Consider the following 25,219-nt stretch of genomic DNA (forward strand, 5'->3'; position numbering starts at 1 on the left):
AAAAATTAAAATAAATAAAAGACTGGCATCGTGCCGGAGGCCACGCCCCCTCCTTGCAGCACTCTGCAAACGCGCCCCCTGGCGAGTTGTAAGTTGGGGAATTAATTCCTCTTCAATACTGAGGGTCCCTGAGGGCCAACTAGCCCAACAGGCATCTCCAGTATGCGCCAGGGAGCTGCGCTGCAGACAGGTGTTCTGAGGCCAAGCCCCTTTTTACACCTCTCTGCAACGCAGCTCTGTGGTGCTTACTGGAGGTACCTAGTGGTCTAGTTTGACCCCAGGGACCCTTAGGATTCAAGGGGACTTAATCTCTCAACTTAGAACAGCCACAGGGCGCGTTTACACAGTGGTGAAAGGAGGGGACGGGGCCTGAGGTGACGTGTGCAAACACGCACTATGGCACGTTTTAAATTGGGAATATAATTTCCCTTCAATACTGAGGGCCCCTGGGGGCTAACTAGCCCACCAAGGGCTTCCAGTAAGCGCCACTGAGCTGCATTGCAGAGAGGTGGTCCAGGCCGTGCCACTTTTTACTCCTCTCTGCAACGCAGCTCTGTGGCACTTACTGGAGGTACCTAGTGGGCTAGTTGGACCCTAGGGACCCTCAGGATTCAAATGAACTTAATCTCCAAACTAAAAACGGACACAGGGCATGTTTACACAGTGGTGAAGGGAGGGGACGGGGCCTGAGTTAACATGTGCAAAAACGCCCTGTGGCCTGTTTTAAGAGGTAGTTTTAATCCCCCTGCCCTATTATATACTAGGGGCTTACAGAGGAGGTCATGCTAATCACAGGGGGACCCCAACGCATAATGTTCCCTAGTGTATGTAGGTGTTTTCACTGTATTCTAAGTGTCTTTTAACATAGCACTGGCTCTAGGACTGGTTAGTCAGACTCAGTTACCACCAGTATCCGTCTGAAAAAGTTGAGGGTACAGGATGATTTTGCAACTAGGCTTCTTTCTGCTTTTCTTTTTGTTCTTTCTGCACGTTATCCTTCTTCCAGCACTTTTCTTCGTCTTTGAGGACTTCCGTTGCTTCTTTCTGCACTTCTTTTTTTCTTTCTGTGCATTTTTTCTTCTTTCTTCACATGTCCTATCTCTGTAGGCATAGTTAGAAATTAGCATTTAAAAAACCTCAGAAATTCACTGAAAAAACCATAGGTTTCAGGGGTGTTATAGTTAGCTGGACTTTTCACTTGTACAAAACCATTGAAATTCCCCCGTTATAGTTAGTTCTGCTAACTATAACTCGCGCGCCCGCAATGCACTGCTGATGATGTCACATATTACATCACTCATGACATGGTCAGTGACATCACTCATGACATCACTGATGACATCTCAAATGACATCACTGATGACATCACTGATGACATCATCCTTGTGATAGAGTGGCAGACCTCCTCTCACCCTAATATAACCTTTGATACACACATTCAAAAATAGAGACTAAAATTTTCAAAACAATGGACATACCAATACCAGTTACAACAACCTCTTCAGTAATTCTTAGATCCACATACACATCCACTCATTCATCAACCGTCCTATACAGTCACTCATACATGTACTCACTCATCATATGTACTCATACACCTATACATCCTGTTACACAATGCCACTCATCCATAGAGTTACTCACACACATAGTCACTCATGCTAATAAAGAATCAAACATACATTTACTTGCATATACAGTTATGCACACACCACCACACTTACTTCTACGGAAACTTACACATACTTAGTCTTTTAAACAATCACTTATAGAAACACATACTTATTCATACAGGAACTCCTTCAATCTCTCACTCTCACATATACTCACTTATATACACCAATAGTCACATATACTAGTTTAAAACATATGTAGTTACTCATAAAGACACTATTGAGACAGTCATTCACTCACTAACACACCCATACACACACTCATCCACCCATACAGTCCTGCACACATGCTGTCTTCAACACATACAAACAGTGAGTCACTCATTCATGCACCTATGCACTACGTAATACCCCCCACCGAACCATGCAGACACTCAGACTGATACTCAAAAAACCAACTAATAACCTATATAGACACCCATGTAGCTACTCACCAACCCATGCAGCCACTTATACACAAAGTGAGAGACTGATACAGATATTTACATATTTAAACATTACTCACTAAGCCATGTATTCACTATGATACACTTAATCAGTCAGTTACACAATCAATTTTTCAAAAACAAATCATCCATTTAGACACTTATATACCCATTTATTCTTCCATCGACCTTGAGATATTCATATATAAAACATATTTAATTTTCAGAAAAACACACATTCACTGGATGATGTCATCAGTGATGTCATCAGTGATGTCATTTGAGATGTCATCAGTGATGTCATGAGTGATGTCACTGACCATGTCATGAGTGATATAATATGTGACGTCATCAGCAGTGCATTGCGGGCGCGCGAGTTATAGTTAGCTGAACTAACTATAATGGAGGAATTTCAATGGTTTTGTACAAGTGAAAAGTCCAGCTAACTATAACACCCCTGAAACCTATGGTTTTTTCAGTGAATATATATATATATATATATATATATATATATATATATATATATGTGTTATCTTGGTAGCAGGAGTACAAATATGTCAAAGGTTCAGCCTAAAACCCAGTCTCATCCATAATGCAATGGCCAGCTTGTAGAAAGGTGTAACACGGAAATTGATCTACCAATGTTCTTATTGTGAGTTCCACGCTAGAGTCAAGAGATGCTGCTGTCTTTCATCTTTGCCTTGCTATTCGAAAACAGCTGCTGTCATGTTTCTTTCAAATCAGTCTCAGTGGCAGCTTAGTCCATACAGAAAAGTCAGCAGCCTGAGCTGTTTTGAGACCAGCTGAAGGCCTGGGTCTGTGTGTCTTACATAACATCCTGAAGGTATTTATTAGTGCGAGTTCCACGCTCAAGTCAAGAGATGCTGCTGCCTTTCATCTTTGGCCTTGCTATTCGGAAACAGCTGGTGTAAGGTTTTCTGCAACTCAGTCATAGTGACAGCTTAGTCTATACAGGACAGTCAGCAGCCTGAGCTGTTTTGAGACATGCAGAAGGCCTGGGTTTGTGTGTCATACTTAACATTGATTGATTGATTGAGGTACTTATAGAGCGCAGCTATCACCCTACGGGCATCTTGGCGCTTGCATTGGGAACCCGTCCTGGTTTTTCCCTGTAAGATAACCCGTACTGGGCATCCCCAAGGTGAAAGCCAGGCATCCCGCCGCGGGAGGCCGTTGTGGAGATTAAGCAGGCTTGTTGCCCAGAGCTGCATAGTGTGAACTCATGCTTAGAGTGGGCACCGAAGCGAGAATTATCGAGTCCGTGGACAATTGGGTTCTGGACCCTGCCGCGTCGGGAAACGAACCCCGGTCCCGGGTCTGATCTCTGCTTCAGGGTATGCCTCCTCTAACCAGTGAGCCACACTTCTCCACATCTTTAAGTTTATTCCCCCTGTTCCACAGGGAGGCAAGGGAAAGCCCAGAGTGACATGGTCTACCGAGACTCAGCCTGGCTTGCTTCTTCTGCGACCTTTTGAAGCTCGTTTATTTATTGTATGAAGGTGGCAGAGGCTGTCACAGTTGTTTGATAGGCACCAGGGCCAGATGACACTATAGGGCATTGTGTGCTGGAAACTGAGGAGCGGGTCCCTTTTAGTAAGCACAAGGAGCTGTAAATATTTTGTGTCACTCACAGATGCCCTGTGTTGGGTGGATGATATCTGAGAGCTGTACTCCTTCGATAAGGACATTGCCTAATAGTCAAGCCAATGGCACATCAAGTGGTTAAGGTGAAAATCTCGAAAGTAATTTGGTTTTGGAATCAAAAAAACAAAACAAAAAAAAACAAAACAATACTGCTCTCTTTATCCATTCTACGATTTGAATGTGGCGACGTGAAGGGTTCACCTTGGCCACGTCACGACCCCCATGATTAAACTACATGTGGTGTCCCCCGGGGATCCTGTAAATGGAAACACTTTGGGGGAACTGGTTTCGTCACACCAGGTCCCAGATATTTGAACCTCCAGAGATTAGGTCCTGCACAGACACCATGACTTCCCGCAAACGCCTAAACATGGCTAGTTAGTAAGGTAGATGAGTAACATACCACCCTAACCGGTTTCAGAGTAGCGCCAGGAAACGAATCTGATACGTGTGCCCTACAAATTTAGTATACCCTGACATAACAAATGTGGGATTGGATTTCATAATCTTTCAGGAGCGGAACACAATGTGTCTGTGCTCTACGGAGAAATTCGAAAACAGAGCTGGTGGAACCACACAGGTTGTTCCACAAGGTGACATAGTGTTGAACTAAACCATAAAAAAAAATAAAAAAAAATTTATGTTGAAATTAATTCAATCGAAGTCAACGATATTTTGGAGTAATAGTTATGGTAAAAGGTGAAAGGTGAAATTGCAGTGCAATTTGTATCAGTCAATAACATTAACTAACAACATTAGATAACGAACATTACACAAACGGTAAATATTTTCAGTGCCTGTTAAAGAACATTTGCACTTATGTTCCCGATTGTTGTGGTTAGCATTAGGTTTTGAATTTTATAACTGATTTGACTTTTACAGAAAAATTAGTGCAAATTACATGTCGCCTTCAGGAAAGAAGCTTCAATTTCAAGGAATTAAAAGTAGGAATGAACCGAAATATTTCAACAATATTTATCTTAGTTTGATTTTATTGAACTATTGAAGAACAAGGCTAGAATAAGACTCCATCATGTAAGTTAATGTAACTTCACTTGCAAGAATATTTAATAAAACCGGTATTATTTGGTAGTTAAGATGATCCCCAGAAGGCTGGGTCATTATTGGCAGTGGGGAGGCCAATCCAAGGAGATGTGGCTGAGATTGGTAATTGAAAGTAAACAATGGGATAATAATACAACGTGAGAGGAAGAAAAGTAAGGTTAATGGCCAAAAAGGTAATACGGCAGAGTTAGCAGTTTTATCTGTTAAATTGATGTGTATTGGCATGCTTTAGGGAGGCGAGATTGTCTCTACGAATCCCTTGCCAATAATGCTGTCACTAGCTAAGTTTGCGGCATTAACCATTCAGGGGCGGTGACGTGAAGCAGCCAGGGACAGTGAGCGTATGTTTCCCGTGTGCTGGGTGAGAGTACAGACGAGGCTGGTGCCCCCATACCGTCTGATGTTCACAGCTTTTAAGTGCCCATCCCATCATTAGACACCCGTGATGTCAGTTGTGTGGATAAACGTGGCGAAGGCAGTTAACTCACGCGTCACCTCCATCCTGCTATACGGTGCTTAGCTGTTGGAAACACACTTACAAAGCCAGAATGGCCGTAGTTGGCCCAATTGAAAATCACAGTAGGATTTCAGGTCCATACACGCCAAAGCTAGCTTGCAGGGGCAGGGCACCTATAAGAGCAAAGGGAGGAAGGGGGGGCTCTGGCAGCGACGGAAGCCTCCCCAGAGCTGTGGCGGAGTTACAGGGCGATCTGGAGGCAGAAGGGTACAGTAAGGGTACCTCTGCGACAGGCGGTACAGTAAGGGTACCCCTGTCCGGCACAGTAAGGGTGCCCGAGCCAAGGTCCGGGAGCCAAAGGATGTTCTGCGAAGACCGCGATGGCGCCCCGTTAGTCCTTCGGGCGGTTGGGGGGCCTGACCAACCGGGGGTGTGCCACAACACGCTCCGCCCCCGTCAAAAGGGGCGGGAGTATGCGACAGATCACATGATCCAAAGGATGATCTGAAAATATGTGCCGCACTGCAGGGCATCGACCCACCGTGTGTGCTGGCTCGCCAGGCGGGCGGAGCAGCGAGGGGCTGCTTGCCCTGGATCGCCCGTAAGATAACCCACTTATCGTCATACTTATGTTGTATGAAATAAACCTGCAGCAGTTCTTCACCCATAATGAAAGTGTCAGTGTAATCTATGGGTGACGTCTGTGCATGCGTGTTGAGTGGAGCGGATGACGGTGCGGTCACTATGCCGCTGCCCGCGTCCCACGCAGGGGGACATCAGCAGGGCAGCCTTCTAGTGGCCGCCCGTCGGAGCCTCCCCCCCCCCTTGCTCCGCCTCGCGTGAGGCCGCACCTCGGGGAGGGGAGGCCCCCAATGGGATTGCCTGGGGGAGGCGTGCCACTAGGGTGGGCGAGGCTAGACCCCCCTTTTTAGGCGCCTCACCCCCTCTGATCTTCCTCTGCTTCCTGCGCCGCTCCTCCTGGCCACGCGTATTCCCACCCTTTCCGCTTACCCTGCGCAGCGGAGGTAGCGCGCCATTGGAATGTTTTAATGTTTTTTCTTGCGTTGCAGGCGGAGTTACAGGGCGATCTGGAGGCAGAAGGGTACAGTAAGGGTACCTCTGCGACAGGCGGTACAGTAAGGGTACCCCTGTCCGGCACAGTAAGGGTGCCCGAGCCAAGGTCCGGGAGCCAAAGGAGGTTCTGCGAAGACCGCGACGTCGCCCCGTTAGTCCTTCGGGCGGTTGGGGGGCCTGACCAACCGGGAGTGTGCCACAACACGCTCCGCCCCCGTCAAAAGGGGCGGGAGTATGCGACAGATCACGTGATCCAAAGGATGATCTGAAAATATGTGCCGCACTGCAGGGCATCGACCCACCGTGCGTGCTGGCTCGCCAGGCGGGCGGAGCAGTGAGGGGCTGCTTGCCCTGGATCGCCCGTAAGATAACCCACTTATCGTCATACTTATGTTGTATGAAATAAACCTGCAGCAGTTCTTCACCCACAATGAAAGTGTCAGTGTAATCTATGGGTGACGTCTGTGCATGCGTGTTGAGTGGAGCGGATGACGGTGCGGTCACTATGTTGTAAGGCGTTCAGCTGCTACTGTTGAAGAAAGCCAGTCCTCTAGGTAGGTGACCATATCCATTCCCTCAACTCTCTTGGGCAGGCCAATCGGGCAGATATCACTCTGTTGATGCCTTCCCTCTGCATCCTCTGCTCTCTGCTACAGCGTGAGCAGTCCGGCTGTCAGATCCTCAACTTTCCGATGCACAGCCTTATCGTCTGGGAGTAGTGCTCCCAGTGTCTGTTCTGTAGTCTCAACCCCGTCCAACAGGTGCCAGTGTTCTGCATGCAGCAGCCCCAGTCCCACAGAAACTACCCCTTTGTCCTGCTGCAGCATGGCCTTGGTGTCTGCAATCAATGCCAGTACTATATCCAGGTCAGAGAGGTTTGAATCATACACCGGCTCCCCCTGCTCAAGAGGATGCATCAATGACCCCTCCAGGTGTGGCTGCTGGGCCCCTTGCTTGGGTCTGAGTTTCCTCATCCCTGATAGTGGTGTTTGGCAGCCACCAGATTCCCAACTGCCTAGTATGCCAAAGCCCAGGTGCAGCCGCTGGGCAAAAACCCCCCTCTGAGTTCAGGAGAATTGGGTGAGGTCCTCCACAGTGTCTATGCCACCTGTGAAAGCCCCCCTGGGTTGGGAGGCAGCATCCGTGTGTCCATTCAGGCCCCCAGAACTCCCCCAGGAGACAGCATGCCTGCCGCGAAGTGCCTTGGGGAACCCCCAACGATGGGTGGTTTATGGGTTGCTACTGCGTTAGGAGAGACGCTCCAACATTTCCACTCGTTTTCACCCAGTGTTCCGAGGGATAATCAGTTGCACCAAACCAGAATCTGTTGTGGATAGTCAACTGCTGCCTGCTCTTAAAAAAATGTTTTTGCAACCATTCACAAAGGGAAAGGGGTCCCTTGGGGTGCTCTTCCCATTTGCAAATGGGTTACCACCAGATGGGTTGTCACCAACTTGTAGTTGGTGGCAAAATGTAAATGTTTTGCGACTGCATTTCGAACATTCATACATCCCACTACGATTCGGTATTAGGAAGAGACACCTTAAATACTCCCCTTCCTAATACCTAATAACAAACCCAATTTGCAATTCGGTAATAGGTTACTGAATCATAAATAGGACTTTGTACTTTAAAAAATGTTTATTTGTGCTCACAATGTATAGCAGCGTGTGAGAGATTGTGCTAAGAGGGATCCTTTTTTCATATTCTTTGGACTTGGGAAACGTATGGCCCAAGGAATGGGGGCCAGGATTGTGATGTTGGGCAGACTGTTTGCATTGTTGAATATATGGGGAGAGGAGGTGGTCCAAACACTTGAAACTATGGATGGCCCTCGGCCTGATTGAGCGAGATCCCGACTATAACACTGGAACTAAAAGACTGGACTGGTGAACGCTGGGCGGAATTTGTGATATCTGAATGCAGGCGGTGCCCGTGAAAGTGAAGGCGATTTGATGCGCATAGAAATCCTATAGGGGACTCTGAGAAGTGGTCTCTAGGGATAGACTCTGAGAAGTGGTCTCTAGGGATACAGTAGGCATTGAAGGGAAGAGGATTGAATGGATGTATATGCGATGGACTGGCAATGCTGATTGACATCCCACTGTATTCCTCTGGGTTTATTGCTCACTTCTAACTACCTGGATAATTCTGATATTAGTGACATTATGTTGTTTGTTCTGTATACAAATCCGAATAAAAATATTTTATTAAAAATGAGCTTGCTCTACTTGTATGTAAAGCAGAGTAACATGGTGGAAATTGTCTAACTTATTACAATCGCTTTAATCCTTGAAGCATACGTGTAAAGTGATGTCTTACCTAAGAGCCTGCACTCGACTGCCTCCATCTTCCAACTCTTTACAAAACGCCTTCATTCCCTCGTCTCCAATGTTATTTCCAGACAGGTCCAGGTTGGTCAGGCAGAGGTTTGTCCTGAGAGCTGTGGCAAGATGACCACAGCACTGGTACGAGAAATCACAGCATATCAATCTGCAACAGCAAGAGTGACAAACATGGCTACATTAACGGCAGTCTCACAGAGACAGGCTAAAGCCACTCAGAGGACCAGTTTGTGCTAACAGGAAGAGCGCATTGTTTCTTACGTTGTGTGGTGAGACCAGTGGTAATCATAACACATCACAATACAATCAAAATCAAAGGTTTCTATGAACTGAAGAAGATGTTATGTTGGATTCTGTAGAGGAGATAAGATGAATGACAGATATCTATTGTGGCCTTCTAAGGGGTTTAGCATATTACTTGTTAAAGCAAATTGTATGGTTGTGTTAATTCACAAATGACTATTCAATCGGATTTCGACTTGAAAACTCATATATATACCGCTGAACGGAATGACACAAAATTTGAGAGAAAGGTCGATATTGGTCCAGACAAATGCCTTTTCCTGATTTGGTGTAAATCCATTCAATAGTTTTTGAGATATTAAGGGAAAACTAAATTTGTGTATATATAGGGACGAAGATCCTCCGTGGATCCGACAGTCTCCGTGGTGAAATCTGATTGGCAGCCAACACTTCAACCAGGAAGTGTTGTCAGCCATCTTGGGACTCGGTTTCAGCCAAGTCTCACATAAAAGGGGAAAAAAAATCAGACGGGGCAGGGTAGGAATGCCCTGACCCCCCAGGCCTCTTGGGGGGTATCCCTCAGGGATCCAGACTTGGGCATTTAAAAAAAAAAACATTTTGACAGGAGTTACACTGGACTTACGGCTCCCCCCAAAAATAAAAAGCAAGACCTGCAGGCTCCTTCCCTTCTTTACAATTTAGCCCCCTGTGTGGGCCAGGTCCCCTGGGCATGTGGGCTCATAGAAAATGTAAAGGAGGGGGTGCACAGGGTTCCCCTCCTGAGGCTCATTGAGATCCAGGGACCACCACCTCCCAAGGGCTAAAGAAAGATTAATGGGGGCTACTCAGACCCCCTGAGTCCCGGGGACCACTACTTCCCGGGACTAAATAACAACCACATATAAGTCCCCCACAGTGGAATTGCTCAGACCTCATCAGAGGCCATGCCTCCTTCCTCAACCACCCTTCAAATGTTCCTCCTGATGCACTGCTGGTTCGGGGATGAAGTCCCCTTGGCTGCTGAGGGTTGTTTGGGGCCAAGAACTGCTATTGTTGCCACATGTAAGTCTCCCACAGTGGGAGTCCTTAGACCTCATTGAAGGCCCCCCCCTTTCTCAATCATACTGCACGTACACCTACTGGTGCACTAGTGTTTGCGGGATGAAGTCCCCATGGCTGCTGAGGGCCGTTGGGGGAAAGAACCCCTAATGTTTCCACAAGTACCCCACAGCAGGATTGTTCAGACCTCATCAGGGTCCCGCCCCCTTTCTCAAACACTTTGCAAACACGCCTCCTGGCACACTACTCTTGGGGGATGAAGTCTAGGGCTAAGTGTGCCAGTAAACTCTGCTCTGTCAGCAGTTGGGGGGAATTTTTTCCCTATTCCAGGAGAAGCGCAGAGTGGCAAAATTTTGCAAACTCTGCTGGCAGAGCAGAGTTTACCACCCAGCTCTATCAGAGACTCAGACACTCATATACCCACTTACAGTCACAATCATACTCTCTCACACCCACTCACAAACCTACTCAGACACTCATATACCCACTGAGACACTCATGCACTCACTCACACACTCAGTTTCAAAGGTTAGTGGGTACTGTTGGGAAATAAAATTTAAAAAGCTTACAAATTACCTCAGAATAAAACAAAGGTTACAGGGATCTTACAGTTATGAAATAGAATGTAAAAACTGTAGAAATTCACTGAAAGAACCAAAGGTTACAGGGATGAAATTGTTATGAAATATAATTTTAAAAACCTTCGAAATTCACCAAACAACTCAAAGGTTCCAGGGACGTTATAGCTAGGCTCAGATTTCACTCATACAAAACCAATGCCATTCAGCAGTTATAGTTACCTGAGCTAACTAATGACATCATCCACAGAAGCACTCACACACCCACTAACACCCCCATACAACCTCTCATATGCCCACTCACATGCCCATTCACAGACCCATACAAGTTCTTACACAACCATTCACTCATCCATAGAGCCACTCACACACCTACTCACTCATAGAGGCTGATCATATGACCAGTCAGTCATCCATACAGCCCCTCACAGAGCTACACAATTATCCATACAGTTACTGACAAACCCAGTTATTTACCTATACATCCACCCACTCACAGTCAACAGTCCAGCCCTTGTTCCTCCCCTACAATCCACCAGTTCTAATCTAAAACGGCAAGCTGGGCCTACTGATCACCATAACATCAAGGTTTTAGTAAAAGATATTATCCAGGAGCATACCCGGCAGGAAACTGGGCAACTCTCTTCTACCCAGCCAGCGGGAAAAGACGAAATTATAACGAGAACTAATGGTACAACTCGGATAGTGGCATCTCAAACGGAGGGGACGCATCAGAGGATAGCCCTGGACCAACTACCTCAGGCTTCTCTCTCCCTTGGCATCAACAGAGCCAACTAAGAAACGTATCTCCAACAAAAAATATGGAAAAAGTTCCCAATGCCATCTGCACAGCTGTGCAAACAGACCAATATGAGCCTCTCTGGTTAACCCATCGAAACATCGTTGCCAACGCGACAGGGCAACTCGAAACTTTAGCCTCTCTCCCAAATGATCTGTCACAGGCTCCGAGATACACACTGCTCAAACCAGAGTATATTACAAAAGGTCGTCACGATCTGCTTAATCGAGGTAATGTTTTAAAATTACTCCGGGCCATACCCACTCTAGCAGACCTGAATACAACAGATCTACTCGCAATTAAGTTTCTTATGGCAGATAATCCAGCCAATCCAGAAACAACAAGGGCACTATGGAAAACTACAGCTACGGCGAAGAGAGTACCAAAGCACCATCTTACCTTTAAAGGCTGGGGCATCCAAATTAGTTCCTACCAACCTCCAGCCTACCCAGTGCCACTGCTAAACCTGAGCCCAAGGCCAGGCATTAAACAATGCTCAAGGCCCTCAACTTCTGTATTAAGAGGGGCTCTTGGCCACTCAACGCCAAGTAGGGCTCTCATCCAAGGCACTCATTACGGATCTCCAAGGGTGGATAAGCCACGAGGACGCCACTCCTGGTATGCTGAACCAATTACAAGAACTATAACCCTTGAGACAGCAACTCAATGGAATAACAACTATAGAGATCTTAGTAATAACAGACAAAAGGAACTAGCAATAAGTCTATGCTCATGGAACGTAAACGGCTTAGAGTCAAAAATTCAAGACCCTGAATTCCTGCAATATCTTAATAATTTTGATATTGTCATGCTACAGGAAACCTGGCTCAAGAAACCACTATTTATCCAAGGGTTCCTTTGCTTCGACCGACCTGTCATTAAGGGCAGCAAAATGGGTCACTCTTCGGGGGGCTGGCAACATATATCTCAACATCAACCATAACAACAGCAGTGACTATTGGCTTGGAATCAGATACAGCTCTAGCAGTTAAACTTACTCTTTACTTGGCAGGGGTACAAAATGAAGCAACACTGCTTAATGCATATATCCACCCAAAACGAACAGCAGTGGATTCAGCAAAGATAATAGATCAAATAACTTCTCACTTAGGCATCGCTGAAACCCCAAATGTAATTTTATCAGGAGACATGAACTTATACCTAATGGGCTCATCCGAAGCAAAGGAAGTCTCCCTCCTATTGTTAAATTACAATTTACCAATGCAGGGTTCCTTTACGCATGGGAGGCCGAACAGGGTAAATAGACTTCTGCTGGAAGAACTAGAACACCTAAACCTCAGGGCCCTCAATGGTAGAACTGACGGTGATTCCCCCCAGTGGCAAGCTATCATACTGAAACAACAAGCTCACTCTTAGATTACACGTTTGTCAGCCTCTCGTTGTTTCAATACGTAACAGGCTTTGAAATGGGAGACATAGGGGACAGTGATCACCGTCCACAAGAGATCACTCTAGCAGCAACAGATGCATTAGCATTTACCCTGCCCCACACCTAGGCTCAAGCTACACAACGAACTATAAGAGGATTAAGTTTACAACAGAAAGCATAGAGTCCCTAACAGACACTGCAATCAAGCTTTTATTCGCTCAACCACTCGGAAAGAACCGGATACAAACCTGGGAATGCTTCACAACCAACCTCAGTAACTTGAAGGCAACAGCCATCAAAAACAGGGAGCGTTCCGGCGCAGACACAAGAGAAAAAGCTAACTAAGGACCAAAGAACACAAATAAAGGCAATTAAGAGACTGATAAATGGCTCCATACGTTCTCTACGCCATGAACCAGGCAACACGCTGCTCCTTTGCTCTCTGCGGCTACAAAGAACCCAACTAAAGAGGCTGAAATGGAACATTAACAACAACAACGAACAGGTTTTCTGGGCAAAACTCCTCCATAATATAAAGCACAACGCTAGTAATCGTTTTTGGAAAACAGTAAACACCATTATTCACCCGCATCGGGGGGGACTCACTTCCTATATACTTTAGGAGACTTGGGCAAGCTACCTAAATTCCCACTTTAATAGCCAAAGCATCCATCAGCTGACACAGGAGCAGAGTAGAGCAGCTACGCTCGCACAAAATAACACAGGAAGAAGGGAAAGAGGTAACAACCACTTCCCTGTCAGCACCGCTGCCGATAGAAGTTCCGAGCAAATGTCAATCTGAATTCTCTTGATACCAGTCATGATGAGGAGGAAAGGCCACCTGCCACCGATCAACTAACAATTAGGAAACAGATCAGAAGGGGAAGAAGGGAAGGAGCACCAGGCCCGAATGGCATTCCACCAGCAGTGTTTAAAGAAAGGCCAGAGGATTGGGCAGACATAATCCATCCACTTTTCCTGGAAGTAAGATGACTGGGCATAATCCCAGACTCGTGGAAAGGGTCAACGATCATCCCAATTCATAAAAGCGGCAGTAAGCTCCTGCCAGCCAATTATCGGCTGGTTGCACTGATCGACAATGAGGTCAAATACTTTGCGGGAACATTGTTGGTGGAACTGACAACTTGGGCTGAAAATAATGAAATAATTCCGCCGAACCAGACAGGTTTCCAAAAAAATGCAGGTACAATATCTAACATTATGGCAATATCACTGATAATGGATGCAATAAAACTAAGGAAAACAAAGCTGCATGTCTGTTTCATTGAATTCAGCGCCGCATTTGACAGCGTGGAGAGGTCCAAATTGTGGTTAAAGTTAGCCAGATGGGGCATTCCAAACACCCTCTTATCAATGATAATGCTTTTAAACACCGACACATGGGTACAGGTTAAATTAGGCTCAGGCTCCCACCTCTCAAGAAAAGTCAAGACAACGAAAGAACTGAAACAGGGCTGCGTGCTGGCCCCCATCTTATTCAATTTATTCATGTCAGATTTAACACAGACACAACAATTGCAATTCTCATGCCCCTAGAATAGGGGGCTCTGCTTTGTGCAATCTACTCTACGCGGACAATGTAGTCATACTTAGCCATATGGCAGTTAGCTTGCGAAATCTTCTTAATGGTCTGCAGGTCTACGTAGTAGAGAACAGCCTCTCAATAAACCTAAACAAAACCAGGACCATGACATTCAACAGTAAATGAAAAAAGAACCATCTATGGTACCTGGGTGACAAACACATTGAATCAGCGGAGGTTTATAAGTAATTGGGAGTCTACTTTGACAAAGAAGGATCATTCAGGCGGCAACAGGAAGAGATTAAAAGGAAAGGGACGATTCTTGCTCTAACCATGAAAGGCCTATCAGCCAAACTTCTGGGCCCTACGCTGAGTCCTCACTTGGTGGTAGCGCAGGCAAAAATCATTCCCACCATTACCTATGGTAGTGAAGCATTGCGCGGGCGAGACACCAACCTTTTGGACAAAACTCTCGTAAAAGCCTACAGATCTATGTTCAGCCTCCTGACTTATACCTCCCCGGCACAAATTCGATTGGAGTTCGGACTTATAAAGCAAACTTGGGCCAGCTACGGAGTATATGTTAACTGTTGGAACAAAATTAGAACATCAAACCCTAAACCCTTAAATCATCTGCTGTGGCAAGAATTACAACAGAGGGAGAACTCGCCAGCTAGACGTTACTTGCAGGAGGCTCTGGCCAACACTGGTTTACTGCCGCTATGGGATACACACAGTCACCACTCAGTTTTCAAAAAATTAGTGTGGAAGGCATTTAAAATACAGTCATTGGTGGAGGACAAAGCTGCCTTTTCTGCCAGAGCGCATGCATGGATGACTTTGAATTCGTACAGGATTTTAGCCCCGCAACAATATTTTAATTTGGGCTACTCAAAAGCACTGAAACTAAAATGTTTAATGCTACGACTTGGAGTGATGCCATGCACACAGCATCTCCCCCCCTGGAAAAGGGACCCGACCTTCACAGTATGCAGTTAATGTAAAAAAGGACAGGGGGACATTACCCATACCATTTGTTCTTGCACGGAAACACTTCAAGAAAGGAGGCAACTGTTAAAAATTCCCTTTAATCAAAGGGGGATTCGGTCAAGGAGGCAGGCAGTATTGGCCTGCTTTGACCCAGCATCCCCACAATTGAACATCAGACTATTCAAATTTCTTGAAGCAGCCCGGGCAAAAATACCAAACTGACATCAAGATCTTCGGGCACCACAGCCTTAGGCCCATCAGCTTTTTGTTGGGGGTGATCCAATTGATGTAGGCATCTGGGATACTTGTAAAGGTGGCTACTGTACGTTTAAATTGGTATTTTAACTTGTAAAGACAATAGAAGCGCTTTTATTAACAGACTGATGATATTTTACGGAGGTCGTATATTATATTATACATATGGTTTTTAATTTTGTATGTATTGCATTGGTTTTAAGTAACTTTGCAAATAAATAAAAATAAAAACATAAATATACAGCCAAGCACACACCCCTCACTCACCCATACAGGATCTCAACAGAGCCACTCACACACCCATACAACCACACAAAATAAGGGTGTATTTGTAATGTTTATTCCCATAGGCACGCTTCGTCGAACTTACAGCCCAAACGGCTGGATGGAATTACAGCATATTTGGCAGAAAGATAGATGTTATGCAGATTGTGCTTTTTTTATTTGATGCAAATCCATTCAGTATCTTTTGAGAGATGTTAGTTGAAAATTATAGTGATATCTCTGGCTGCGGATATTTCCTGACGATTTCTAGGTGTGCGTCAACTGGAATGCTGTGATTGGCTGGACGCACCTTGAACAGAAAGTTACGGCTGCCATTTTATTGATTGGAAACGGTTCCCCAGGCTAAAAATCTCTGTGAAAGCTAACATAAGAGGTCAGGGTGGCTGACCCCAAATGGGGGTGTTAGTGACACAACTTATGTGTCAAAACTTTATTTTTTTAATCATGCACAATATTCACAATGATGACCACCAGCGTGGCCCCCCGGTACCATTGAGGGAACGTTGGGAATATCCCAAAGCCTTTGCAGTGATTACGGGCACCAACATCATTTTGAGTCCCGGCGTCACAGCAAAAATGGAAAATAGGTTTTAAATATGGTTTTTATGAAACTCACTAGAAAAACATGACTTTAGACAATACAGTAATAAACCCCTAGTATCAAAAATACTATAAGATGTGTGCATATATATGTTTTTCAGTCTGTAAAAAAGCACAATCGACGTGGGTACCAACGCATTGCGACTCTCGGCATCACCGCAAACACGGAAAATAGGTTTTAAAGATGTTTTTTTATAGAAACCACTAAGAAACATCACTTTAGACAATAAAGTAATAAACCCCAAGTGTGTGTGTTTTACACCTTATGAAAAAGGCACGATTGTCACAGTTAACTACGTCGTCGCGATGCCATGAATTACTGCAAAAATTTAAAATTGTTTATTTAGATGGTTTTTAAAGAAACTTAGCACAAAAACATGAGTTTAAACGTGTTTTTTAAAGAAGCATGTCTATGGTAATAAGTGTAGTGCGAGGTTTAGAATTTGTTTTTTTTGTTAATCTTTTTGCATGTGCTAGTGGCCGTTGAATATCTCCTTTTGTTTTGTGATTTCGCAACTTACTCGCGACTACTGCGACATCATTGTGAAGATTCCCATTAACTAAAAAAAAAGGATTTTTATTAAAAAAAATAACTACATTTCGGCTCTTATGGTGGCTCTGACAGGAGCCTGTGTGTCGATTTTGTCTATATGACAGCTACACATAAGGCCTGATGCAGAGTTTCAGGTTACTTAGAAGCACCCTGTCACCTTTGTCTGTAAAGTGCACTCCATCTTTTCTATAAATTCCATGCATGACCATGCGATGGTCTTTGAGGAATGCAGAAACAGTTTTATTAACATGTTTCCTGGCTTTGCCCATGTGTGGACAGAATTGGCTTGACTACATCCATTTCTGTCTGTGGCCTGTATTAGAGTACACCAAGACAGTGTGAGGGAAAAGTGACATCAGTTCTGCAAAGGTATCCTTCATTCGGATTTCCAGCCCTACCCCAGTCAATGTGCCAAGGTCATTGGCACCACAGTGCACAATTATGTGGTGAGGAGCTTGGCAATCCACAATGATTTTAACCAAAGCCAGCAACTCATGAAACTTTAACCCTCTCTGGCCAAACCAAGTAATCTCTACATTTGGCAAAATCAAGTCCCTGTCAATACCTCTCTGTTTTGTATCCTCTTTATCCCAGTAGACATAGCCATGGCCAACAATCCACACTCTAAGCATTTTGAAGTGAAGGAGCAATAGCAGTCAGGAGAAGTCTAGAGCTGAATGAGGTAGTTTTCCAAATGAAAAAAAGTAAAAATTAAGGTGTTTTCTTTTTTTAATAAAAAAATATATATTTCATTGGATGCTGTCAGCATGTAAGTGAATAAAATTAGTTTGTGTGTTGGATGCATTAGCAAGAAGTCCTATTATTGGCTGTTGTTTAAAAAATGAAATGTAATACAGACATGGATATACTTTTGAATTTTTGGTGCAAACCGCACCTGTTGTATTTGTTTTGGAAGTAGCATGGTCCTTCTAGAATGAACTTGTGACCTACTGGTTTCACTGGGTTGCTACACACACTCAACTAAGAGTGTATTGGGGGAAGGTGTTAAAGAAACAGAACATTTTAAAGTTGAGGAGTTCTGACACAATTTAAGTAATGATAAACTTTCATTTCCAACTCAGGACTATGTAATAAACTGTTGTGCAGTATTTAAATTTAAAAAAAAACAACTGAAGTTAGAAATAAAGGTTTGGACTCCTGTTTTATTTTCGCGATTATTCTGTGATGATTGCAAAATCACATAGACAGGAATCTCTTTTTGAAAGAGATGGAAAGAGTTAACAGATGCTGACCATTGACAAGTGGAGATAGAATAGTTGAAAATCAGAGACGTTTTAAGGCATGGGCAAAGTGGGCTCTGGCCCAGGGCCCCAGCCATTTAGGGGGGCCCCTGATAGAGCCAGCTCTGTTCTTGTCCTGATGACCTTGAATATTATTGGACAGTAGGTTGTAAAAAGCATTTTCCTTTAAATAATGTTTAATGTGGGTAATATGTGAGAGTCTATTACAGACATTTTGCAGACAAATGGTTTGTTTATGTTTCATGCAACATCCATAATAAACGTTTCTCTTAGATCAATACGGGAGCTAACAAATGAGTAATGGGAGGGGGTCACAGAGATTTTTTTTAGTAATATTGGTGAGCTACTGCCATGTTACAATATTGACAACGCACATCACTATTCCTGAATTTTAGATGTAAGTACATTTCGAATTTGGACAAGTGTGTGTGTGCAGAGCACTATCAGTGACCTGGCTAAAGAGTAATGAAAGAGCTGAAATTAAATCATAAAATCAAAGTGTTCCGAACAGGGGCCCCCAAAATACGCTTGGCCCAGGGCCCCCAAAATCCTTAAAACGCCCCTGTCGAAAATGAAAGACATGATTTAATTTGCTGCCTTTCTCATGAGCATGAAGTGGAAAGTTGAAGAATTTTATAGTTGGTTTCTATGAGAGTGGTGTACCATTCTTGTGCTATGAACTAAATTCATTAGCATGTACATAACTTTTTAATTATTTTGAAACATTACATTAGAAATGAAGATGTATACGGGAGTTTAATAAATAAAAAGAGTATCACAGTGATATAAAACACTATATCAGATGAACTGCATCTCACAGAGAGCATGTTTTTAAGATGTTATTACCAAATGTTTTGAGAAGCAAGATGAATATTAATTAGAGCCCCTTTATTCGATTGTGTACTCTATAGCAAAACAACAGTATAGTATTGTTGAAAGTTACAATGAGGGATGCATTCAAATCTAAAAATGTTTTAAATGTCCAAGCCTCATGTGCAGAACAGACAGATCCATGTTAATTGCATTGTGGGGAAATGTAGTACTTTTAGTCACATTTTTAAACAGGAGTAATGTAGTCATGAATAAAAGCTAAGAAAAGGCGCTATGCCTGTATATGAATTATAGAAGTAATACTTGTTAGGTATGTATTAGGAAGCCTTTGGCAAGGTGCTTTTTAACTTTTTTGACCGGTTTGACTATGTTTAGATTGAGAGATATGGTTTTTCTGGTTGCAGAGAGTTATATGCACGATGAGACTCTTGAATTTACTTAAATGTTGTAGAGAACTATATATTTTTGGAAAATGGCCTGGAGGTGTATATCTAGTATCAAGTCACATATATGTTTACATGGTGATCTATGTCAAATCAAATTCAAATATATATCTTTATTCGGATATTTACAAATAACCATAAAAGATTCACATCATCGAGTCAACATACTTTTGTTAAAAACCACAATCCGATATACATAATACCCTAAAATCATCAATACATAAAATCCCAAAATGCGAGATCATAAAAAGCAGGACAATTAAGTGCTAAAGTTCATTTGTCTGCAACCTTCTTGTGCCTATTAATGATTGTCTGTATCTGAGAGGAAACTTTTATATTCGTAATGGCAAGGGAGCAATCCTAGCAGTTAGTCCTCTCCTCTAGTGTTTCTTAATCTAACTGCCAGTCGCAAAAAGTGCACAGTGCTAAATAATACAAATGGGTCAGCAGAGAGTTTAAGAAACAAGAGGGCCACTTTAGCCTGTCTAATTTTCGCGCGTTTCAAGATGTTTTTTAGAAACCGCTTCCTGGGAAGGTCGTAAAATGGGCATATAAGAACGAAGTGAATGGTGTCTTGCGGAGATCGTTGATCGCAGCCGCAATACCCTTTTTTGCTAACATCATTCGTGTAACCAGCTGGAACTGAAAGAATATGGTGCAGGAGGTTTAATCTAAATCTTGTTATCAGGAATCTATCATGTCTGTTATGTATATTGGACAGGTAAAATTCCAGCCCTGCACAATTTTTTGTAAGCTGGTGTTCTCTTACAGTGGATTTCCGCCCTTCCCTTTCCTCTCTAACGTTAGCTGAATATCGTGAGAAGTCTGCCTTTATGGCCCCCTTGTCTCTCTTTCCTATTGTGGAGGGGTCATCAAAAAGATTAGCATGGCCCAGACTAGTTAGTGTGTCCTTTACATATTTGAGCCAGGGTATTTGCAACCCCTTGTCCCCTTTTAAACAGTCCTCCAAGATTTGTCTGCTAAGGGTTGCCTCAGGGTTTATCCAGATTTTAATCCAACAGATGATGGGTTTGAGGCATGCCCTATCACTAATATAGGGGATACCCAGCTCTTCGTGGACTATGAAAGAGGGAATACTTTGAGGGACTTGCAAAAGTCTCCTCAGGAACTTATCTTCCTCAATCTGAATTTTTCTCCCATTTGTAAAGCCCCACACCTCACTTCCATACAGGGTTTTAGCGCAGCAGACAAGACTATATAAATGTACAATTTCGTTGGGTGACCAACGACCCAGTCTGCGTGCATAATTCATAATTGACCCCTCGGCACCAAGTTGTTGGGTACATTTATGACTTACAAGCGGTTTAAAATTTAGGTCTTTGTCAAAAACCATACCCAAGTAGTTAAAATGTTTCACCTTCTCCAATTTGTGTGTGCCTATGGTGAAAACACAATTCTTATGTGGGGTTTTTCCTACTTCCATAATGAAAGATTTTGTGAGGTTAGGGACTAAGTCAAGGTCTGCCATAAAACTGACAAATCCCCCGATGAGGGCCTGCAGGCTCCTGCCAGTGCGCGCCAGGAGGACCGCGTCATCTGCGTAAAGGAGGACAGGTATTCCTCTCCTCCCTATGCAGGGGCAATCTGCCTCCAGGGCTCCGAGCGCCTTGTCTAGCCCATTGATATAAAGCGTAAATAGGAAGGGTGCCAGGATACATCCTTGTCTCACTCCACCCTTACACTGAAATTCCTCAGTGACGTCGCCCTCATTTGTATACCTGGCCCGTGCCGTAGTATTTTGGTGAAGCATACGCAGAGCGTGGATCAAACCGGGATCCACGCCAATGGCACTCAGGATTTCCCACAGCCTTCTTCTGTTGACACAGTCGAAGGCCGCTGAGAGATCCATGAATGCCAGGTAAACTGTCCCCTCCCTGGCCACAGTATACTTTGCCACCAGATGGTAAAGGTTAAGGCATTGGTCAGTTGTGGAGCGCCCTTTTCGAAAGCCATACTGTACGTCAGTAATAATATTGTTTTCGTCAGCCCATATAATTAGACGATTTAAAATGACTCTTCCCAGGACTTTCGCCGTTACATCTATTAGGGATATTGGGCGATAACATTGAGGGTCATTTTTGTTACCCTTCTTAAATATGGGCACAATGACGGCCGTAGACCATGATCTCGGCATGCCCACCTCCATGGCGGTGTTAAAAACCCTAGTTAAAATGGGGGCCCAAAGATCTGTCTGGCTTTTAAATAAATCAGGAGGTATACCATCTGGCCCTGGCGCCTTCCTCACTACTAGGCCTTCTATGCCCAGTTGAACCTCGTCCACCATAATGGGTGTCCAGTCACTAGTGGGGCAACCATTTGCTGGTGTTAACTGCGCCTCCGGTGCCCCACGATTATACAATCTTGAGAAGTGTGCCTCCCACGCCTCTGGTAAAATATGGGAGGCCAATTGTGGTTTATCTAGGGGTTGGAAACAAGGGGCGTTTATTAACCTCCAGAAACTGCTCATATCTTTAAGCTCGGCAGCCTCTCTTAAAGAAACCCATGCTTCATTTTGTAGGGCTATTTTCCGTGACTTGGTCGCCTTTTTGTAGCTACTCCTACAAGCGGCTATCTCACCTTTGTCCTTAGGGACCTTGGTTAATGCCAACTTCAGGTCCCTGTGGGCCTTTGAGCAGTTCTTATCGAACCACCTGGGACTAAAGTCACCCTTAGGCTTGGGTTTACTTCTTAAGAGACTATCGATATGCAGAGCAGTGCCCTCAAATGCTTCAATTAAGTCCGTCCCCTCTATCTTGGGATCTAAGCACCTCCAGATATGATTCTCGGCATTGTCGAGGAGAGCTCTGTGGAGTTCATCGCCATCAATGTAACTCCATTTGATTCTTCTCCCCTGGTCCCTGGCTTTGTATTCACCCACAGTAGATACTTCAGCTCCCTTGGTACCAAGTATGTCCGCTAATGATAAAACCAAGGGGTTATGATCGCTGAACACGCTAGGTATTATCTCAAAATGGGCTACCCTACTTTCAAGCATAATGGATATAAAAAAATAATCTATAATTGAATCCCTTCCTCTCCCCTTAAAGGAAGGGATCAATGAGTTAGGTGTCACATTCCTGATCATGTCCATCGTTTGGGTTAAAGCGAACTTGCCGAGAATTCTAGTTAGTGCCAGGCCCTCACTGGAGTGTTCCGGATGCCAACCAATGGTAGTGGGACAGGCATCCCACATCCCATCTTCCCATTTCAAGTATGGGCACTGGTGGCAATTAAAATCCTCCATAAGAATTAATTGGGTGCCTGCATCCCTTGAATCATTTAGACTAGTCAACCTCTCTTCCAGTTCAACCAAGTTTAGCATGGATTGTCCTGCATTGTAAAAATGAATACAAATAATCTATATACCCTTTATTATGAGTTTCACTCCCTGGAGGCAACTTGAATCCCATTCCAGGTCTACCCACCTCCCATTCAGTGCCAGTGCCACGTACATAATTAACCCTCCCATGGCACGGCCCATAGTTGATTTCCTGGCTGCGACAAAGCATGACTTGTAACCTTCAATAAATGAGGCATTGTTACTTGTTTCCCATGTCTCCTGGAGGCAAATAACATGATATTTTCTAATAAAATCTAGCCAGTCCGAGTTATGAATTTTAGATGCCAAACCAGCAGTATTCCAGTAGATCAGCCTCAGATCGTTATGGTCTGGGTCTTGACCTTTTGATGCACCGGGCAAGTTCCTTGGGGTGGTGCCCCTAAATAGACAATTGGCATGAGGTCTCCTGGATCAAGCTTCTCTACCCACCATGCCTACATCGCCAACTGCTACATCTGGGTCGGGGGCCCCCAAAACCAAATCAGGTACCATTAAGGGAGGCGATTCTACATGGTTACTAAAGGTATCTATGTCTGTCACATACTCCCCGTTCCCTGGTGTCGTCAGTCAATCTTGCTCATCCAGGGGGGATAGACTTGAAAGGGGGGCAAATCTATTTGATTGAAAGCCGTGAGCCTCCTCCCTTCTTCTCAGTACTGCCCCTGACCCCAGCCAACTAGTACCCTTGGGCAAAGCTCTATTTCTATAAAAGAAATGCAGAGGTAACATCCTAATACAGGACCCAGGGACTCCTTCCTCATATCGATTGTCCAACAAATCTCTGACTAGCTCTGGATACCTGAAGTTAACTATCACACAGTCGCCCGCAAAATTTTTCGCGGTCTTTCCAATCCAAGCTACCCTCCTAGCCATAAGGATATGCCTGTGCTGCAAACTTCTATCAGGCGTGTTATTGAGTAAACAGTGTGAGGCTTTGTTAATCAGAGCATTGGTTGTTTCCTCTCTATCGTTGTTCAGACCCGGCACTCCTACTAATACAATCGAATAGGGGCTAGAGGCGGGGGGCAAATCCAGAGTCTGGAGGCCTGGGGTGCTTTGAACACAAGCATTCGCAGTGTTTTTTTCCCTGATGGCTTGCTCGCTTGGTCCCCAGCAGGCCTCATTAGGTTCGGGAGGGAGTTGTGTGGGGCCCTGGGCCATGCCACCAAGGGTTCTGTTGCTTGTATTCCTGTGGTCCGGGGGTGCTTGCCTATGGGCTCTAAGATCAGGGTCGGGATTAGTTACAGACTTAATTCCAATATCCTCCACTACTGGCTCCTTCTCCCTCCTCAGTGGAATAACCCCATTGTGCTGCTCACTAACTGAGTTTACCAGCCCACTTATCTTCTCCACTAGATTTAAAACTACATTCAGGACTGGGTCTAGGTGTTGGGCTAAAAGCTGTTCCATTTTTCCCGCAAATGCTGTGGTGATATCCTGCAGCTCCCCCACCCTATTTATATTTTGACAGCCTGGGCATGCTATATTCTCATGGTTTGTATTCCCTCTTTTGCTAGACGTGATTCGCCCTCTGCGGCCAGACTTGCTGGGAAGATTAGCAGCACTTCTCTGGTTGCCCTGCCGCAAGTTGAGATCTTTTAGAACGTGTGATAGCTTCGCTAATGGGTGGTTGTATAGGGTGTAAGTTAGGCATTAGTGATTGTGCACTAGTTGCCCCCCCTAGGTACTTCTCCCCCTATGATGTTATTATCATTAACCAGGTCAATGTTGGTGCTAGCGGACTTAGGGCTACCTATATTAGTGTGGTCAGTTGTCAGTTGACCTATTCTGTCTGAGCCCCCCCCGAGAGCTATTATATATCACTATCGGAGTATTAGAGGACTGAGGCTGAGGTGGATGTGCTTGCGTCATTTGGGACAAGCACGTTCCTCCGCCAGGCGTAGGGCAGAGGGCTATGTTGCCCAAAGAAGACCGTTTATTAGCAATTAAAGAGTCCAGCGAAAGCCTTTTCTCAGTCAACAGGATCTCGTGGGCTAGGAGTGACTCAGCGCGTATAATAAAAGCGTCCAGGGTTCCCCTAACCCCTCCCTCAGCCCTAATGTGCTGGTTTTTTGGTTTGACCATGATCTGACTGACTCTACACCACTCGTTTGTTCTTCAGCCTTAATGGGGAATAATGTATCTTGTATATATTCCCTGTTCCTGTCTCTACTTATTTGGCAAGCTGAGGTCTTTGGCCCTGAGGAAGACCCGTGGATCCCGCTGTCTGCCACTGCTCCCCTGCTGCCTGAAGCCGTTCCGGTCTCCCGCCGCCGCATTTCCATCTCGCGCGGCCGCAGTGGGGAGACCGGACTACAAGACC

The 25,219-nt window shown here is 44.6% G+C and overlaps 1 protein-coding gene across 1 annotated transcript in view; it reads right to left on the reverse strand.

Moving 5' to 3' along the window:
• Nucleotides 1-25,219, reverse strand: part of LOC146822470 (NACHT, LRR and PYD domains-containing protein 3-like) — a 580,768-nt gene that overhangs the window by 58,083 nt on the left and 497,466 nt on the right. Inside the window, exon 11 of the mRNA XM_085613585.1 lies at nt 8,682-8,852. Coding sequence (XP_085469711.1) covers nt 8,682-8,852 — 171 coding nt within the window. The remainder of the gene's footprint in view (nt 1-8,681; nt 8,853-25,219) is intronic.

The sequence above is a fragment of the Triturus cristatus genome, chromosome 6, assembly GCF_964204655.1.
Source record: "Triturus cristatus chromosome 6, aTriCri1.1, whole genome shotgun sequence".
NCBI classification, from domain to species: Eukaryota; Metazoa; Chordata; class Amphibia; order Caudata; family Salamandridae; genus Triturus; species Triturus cristatus.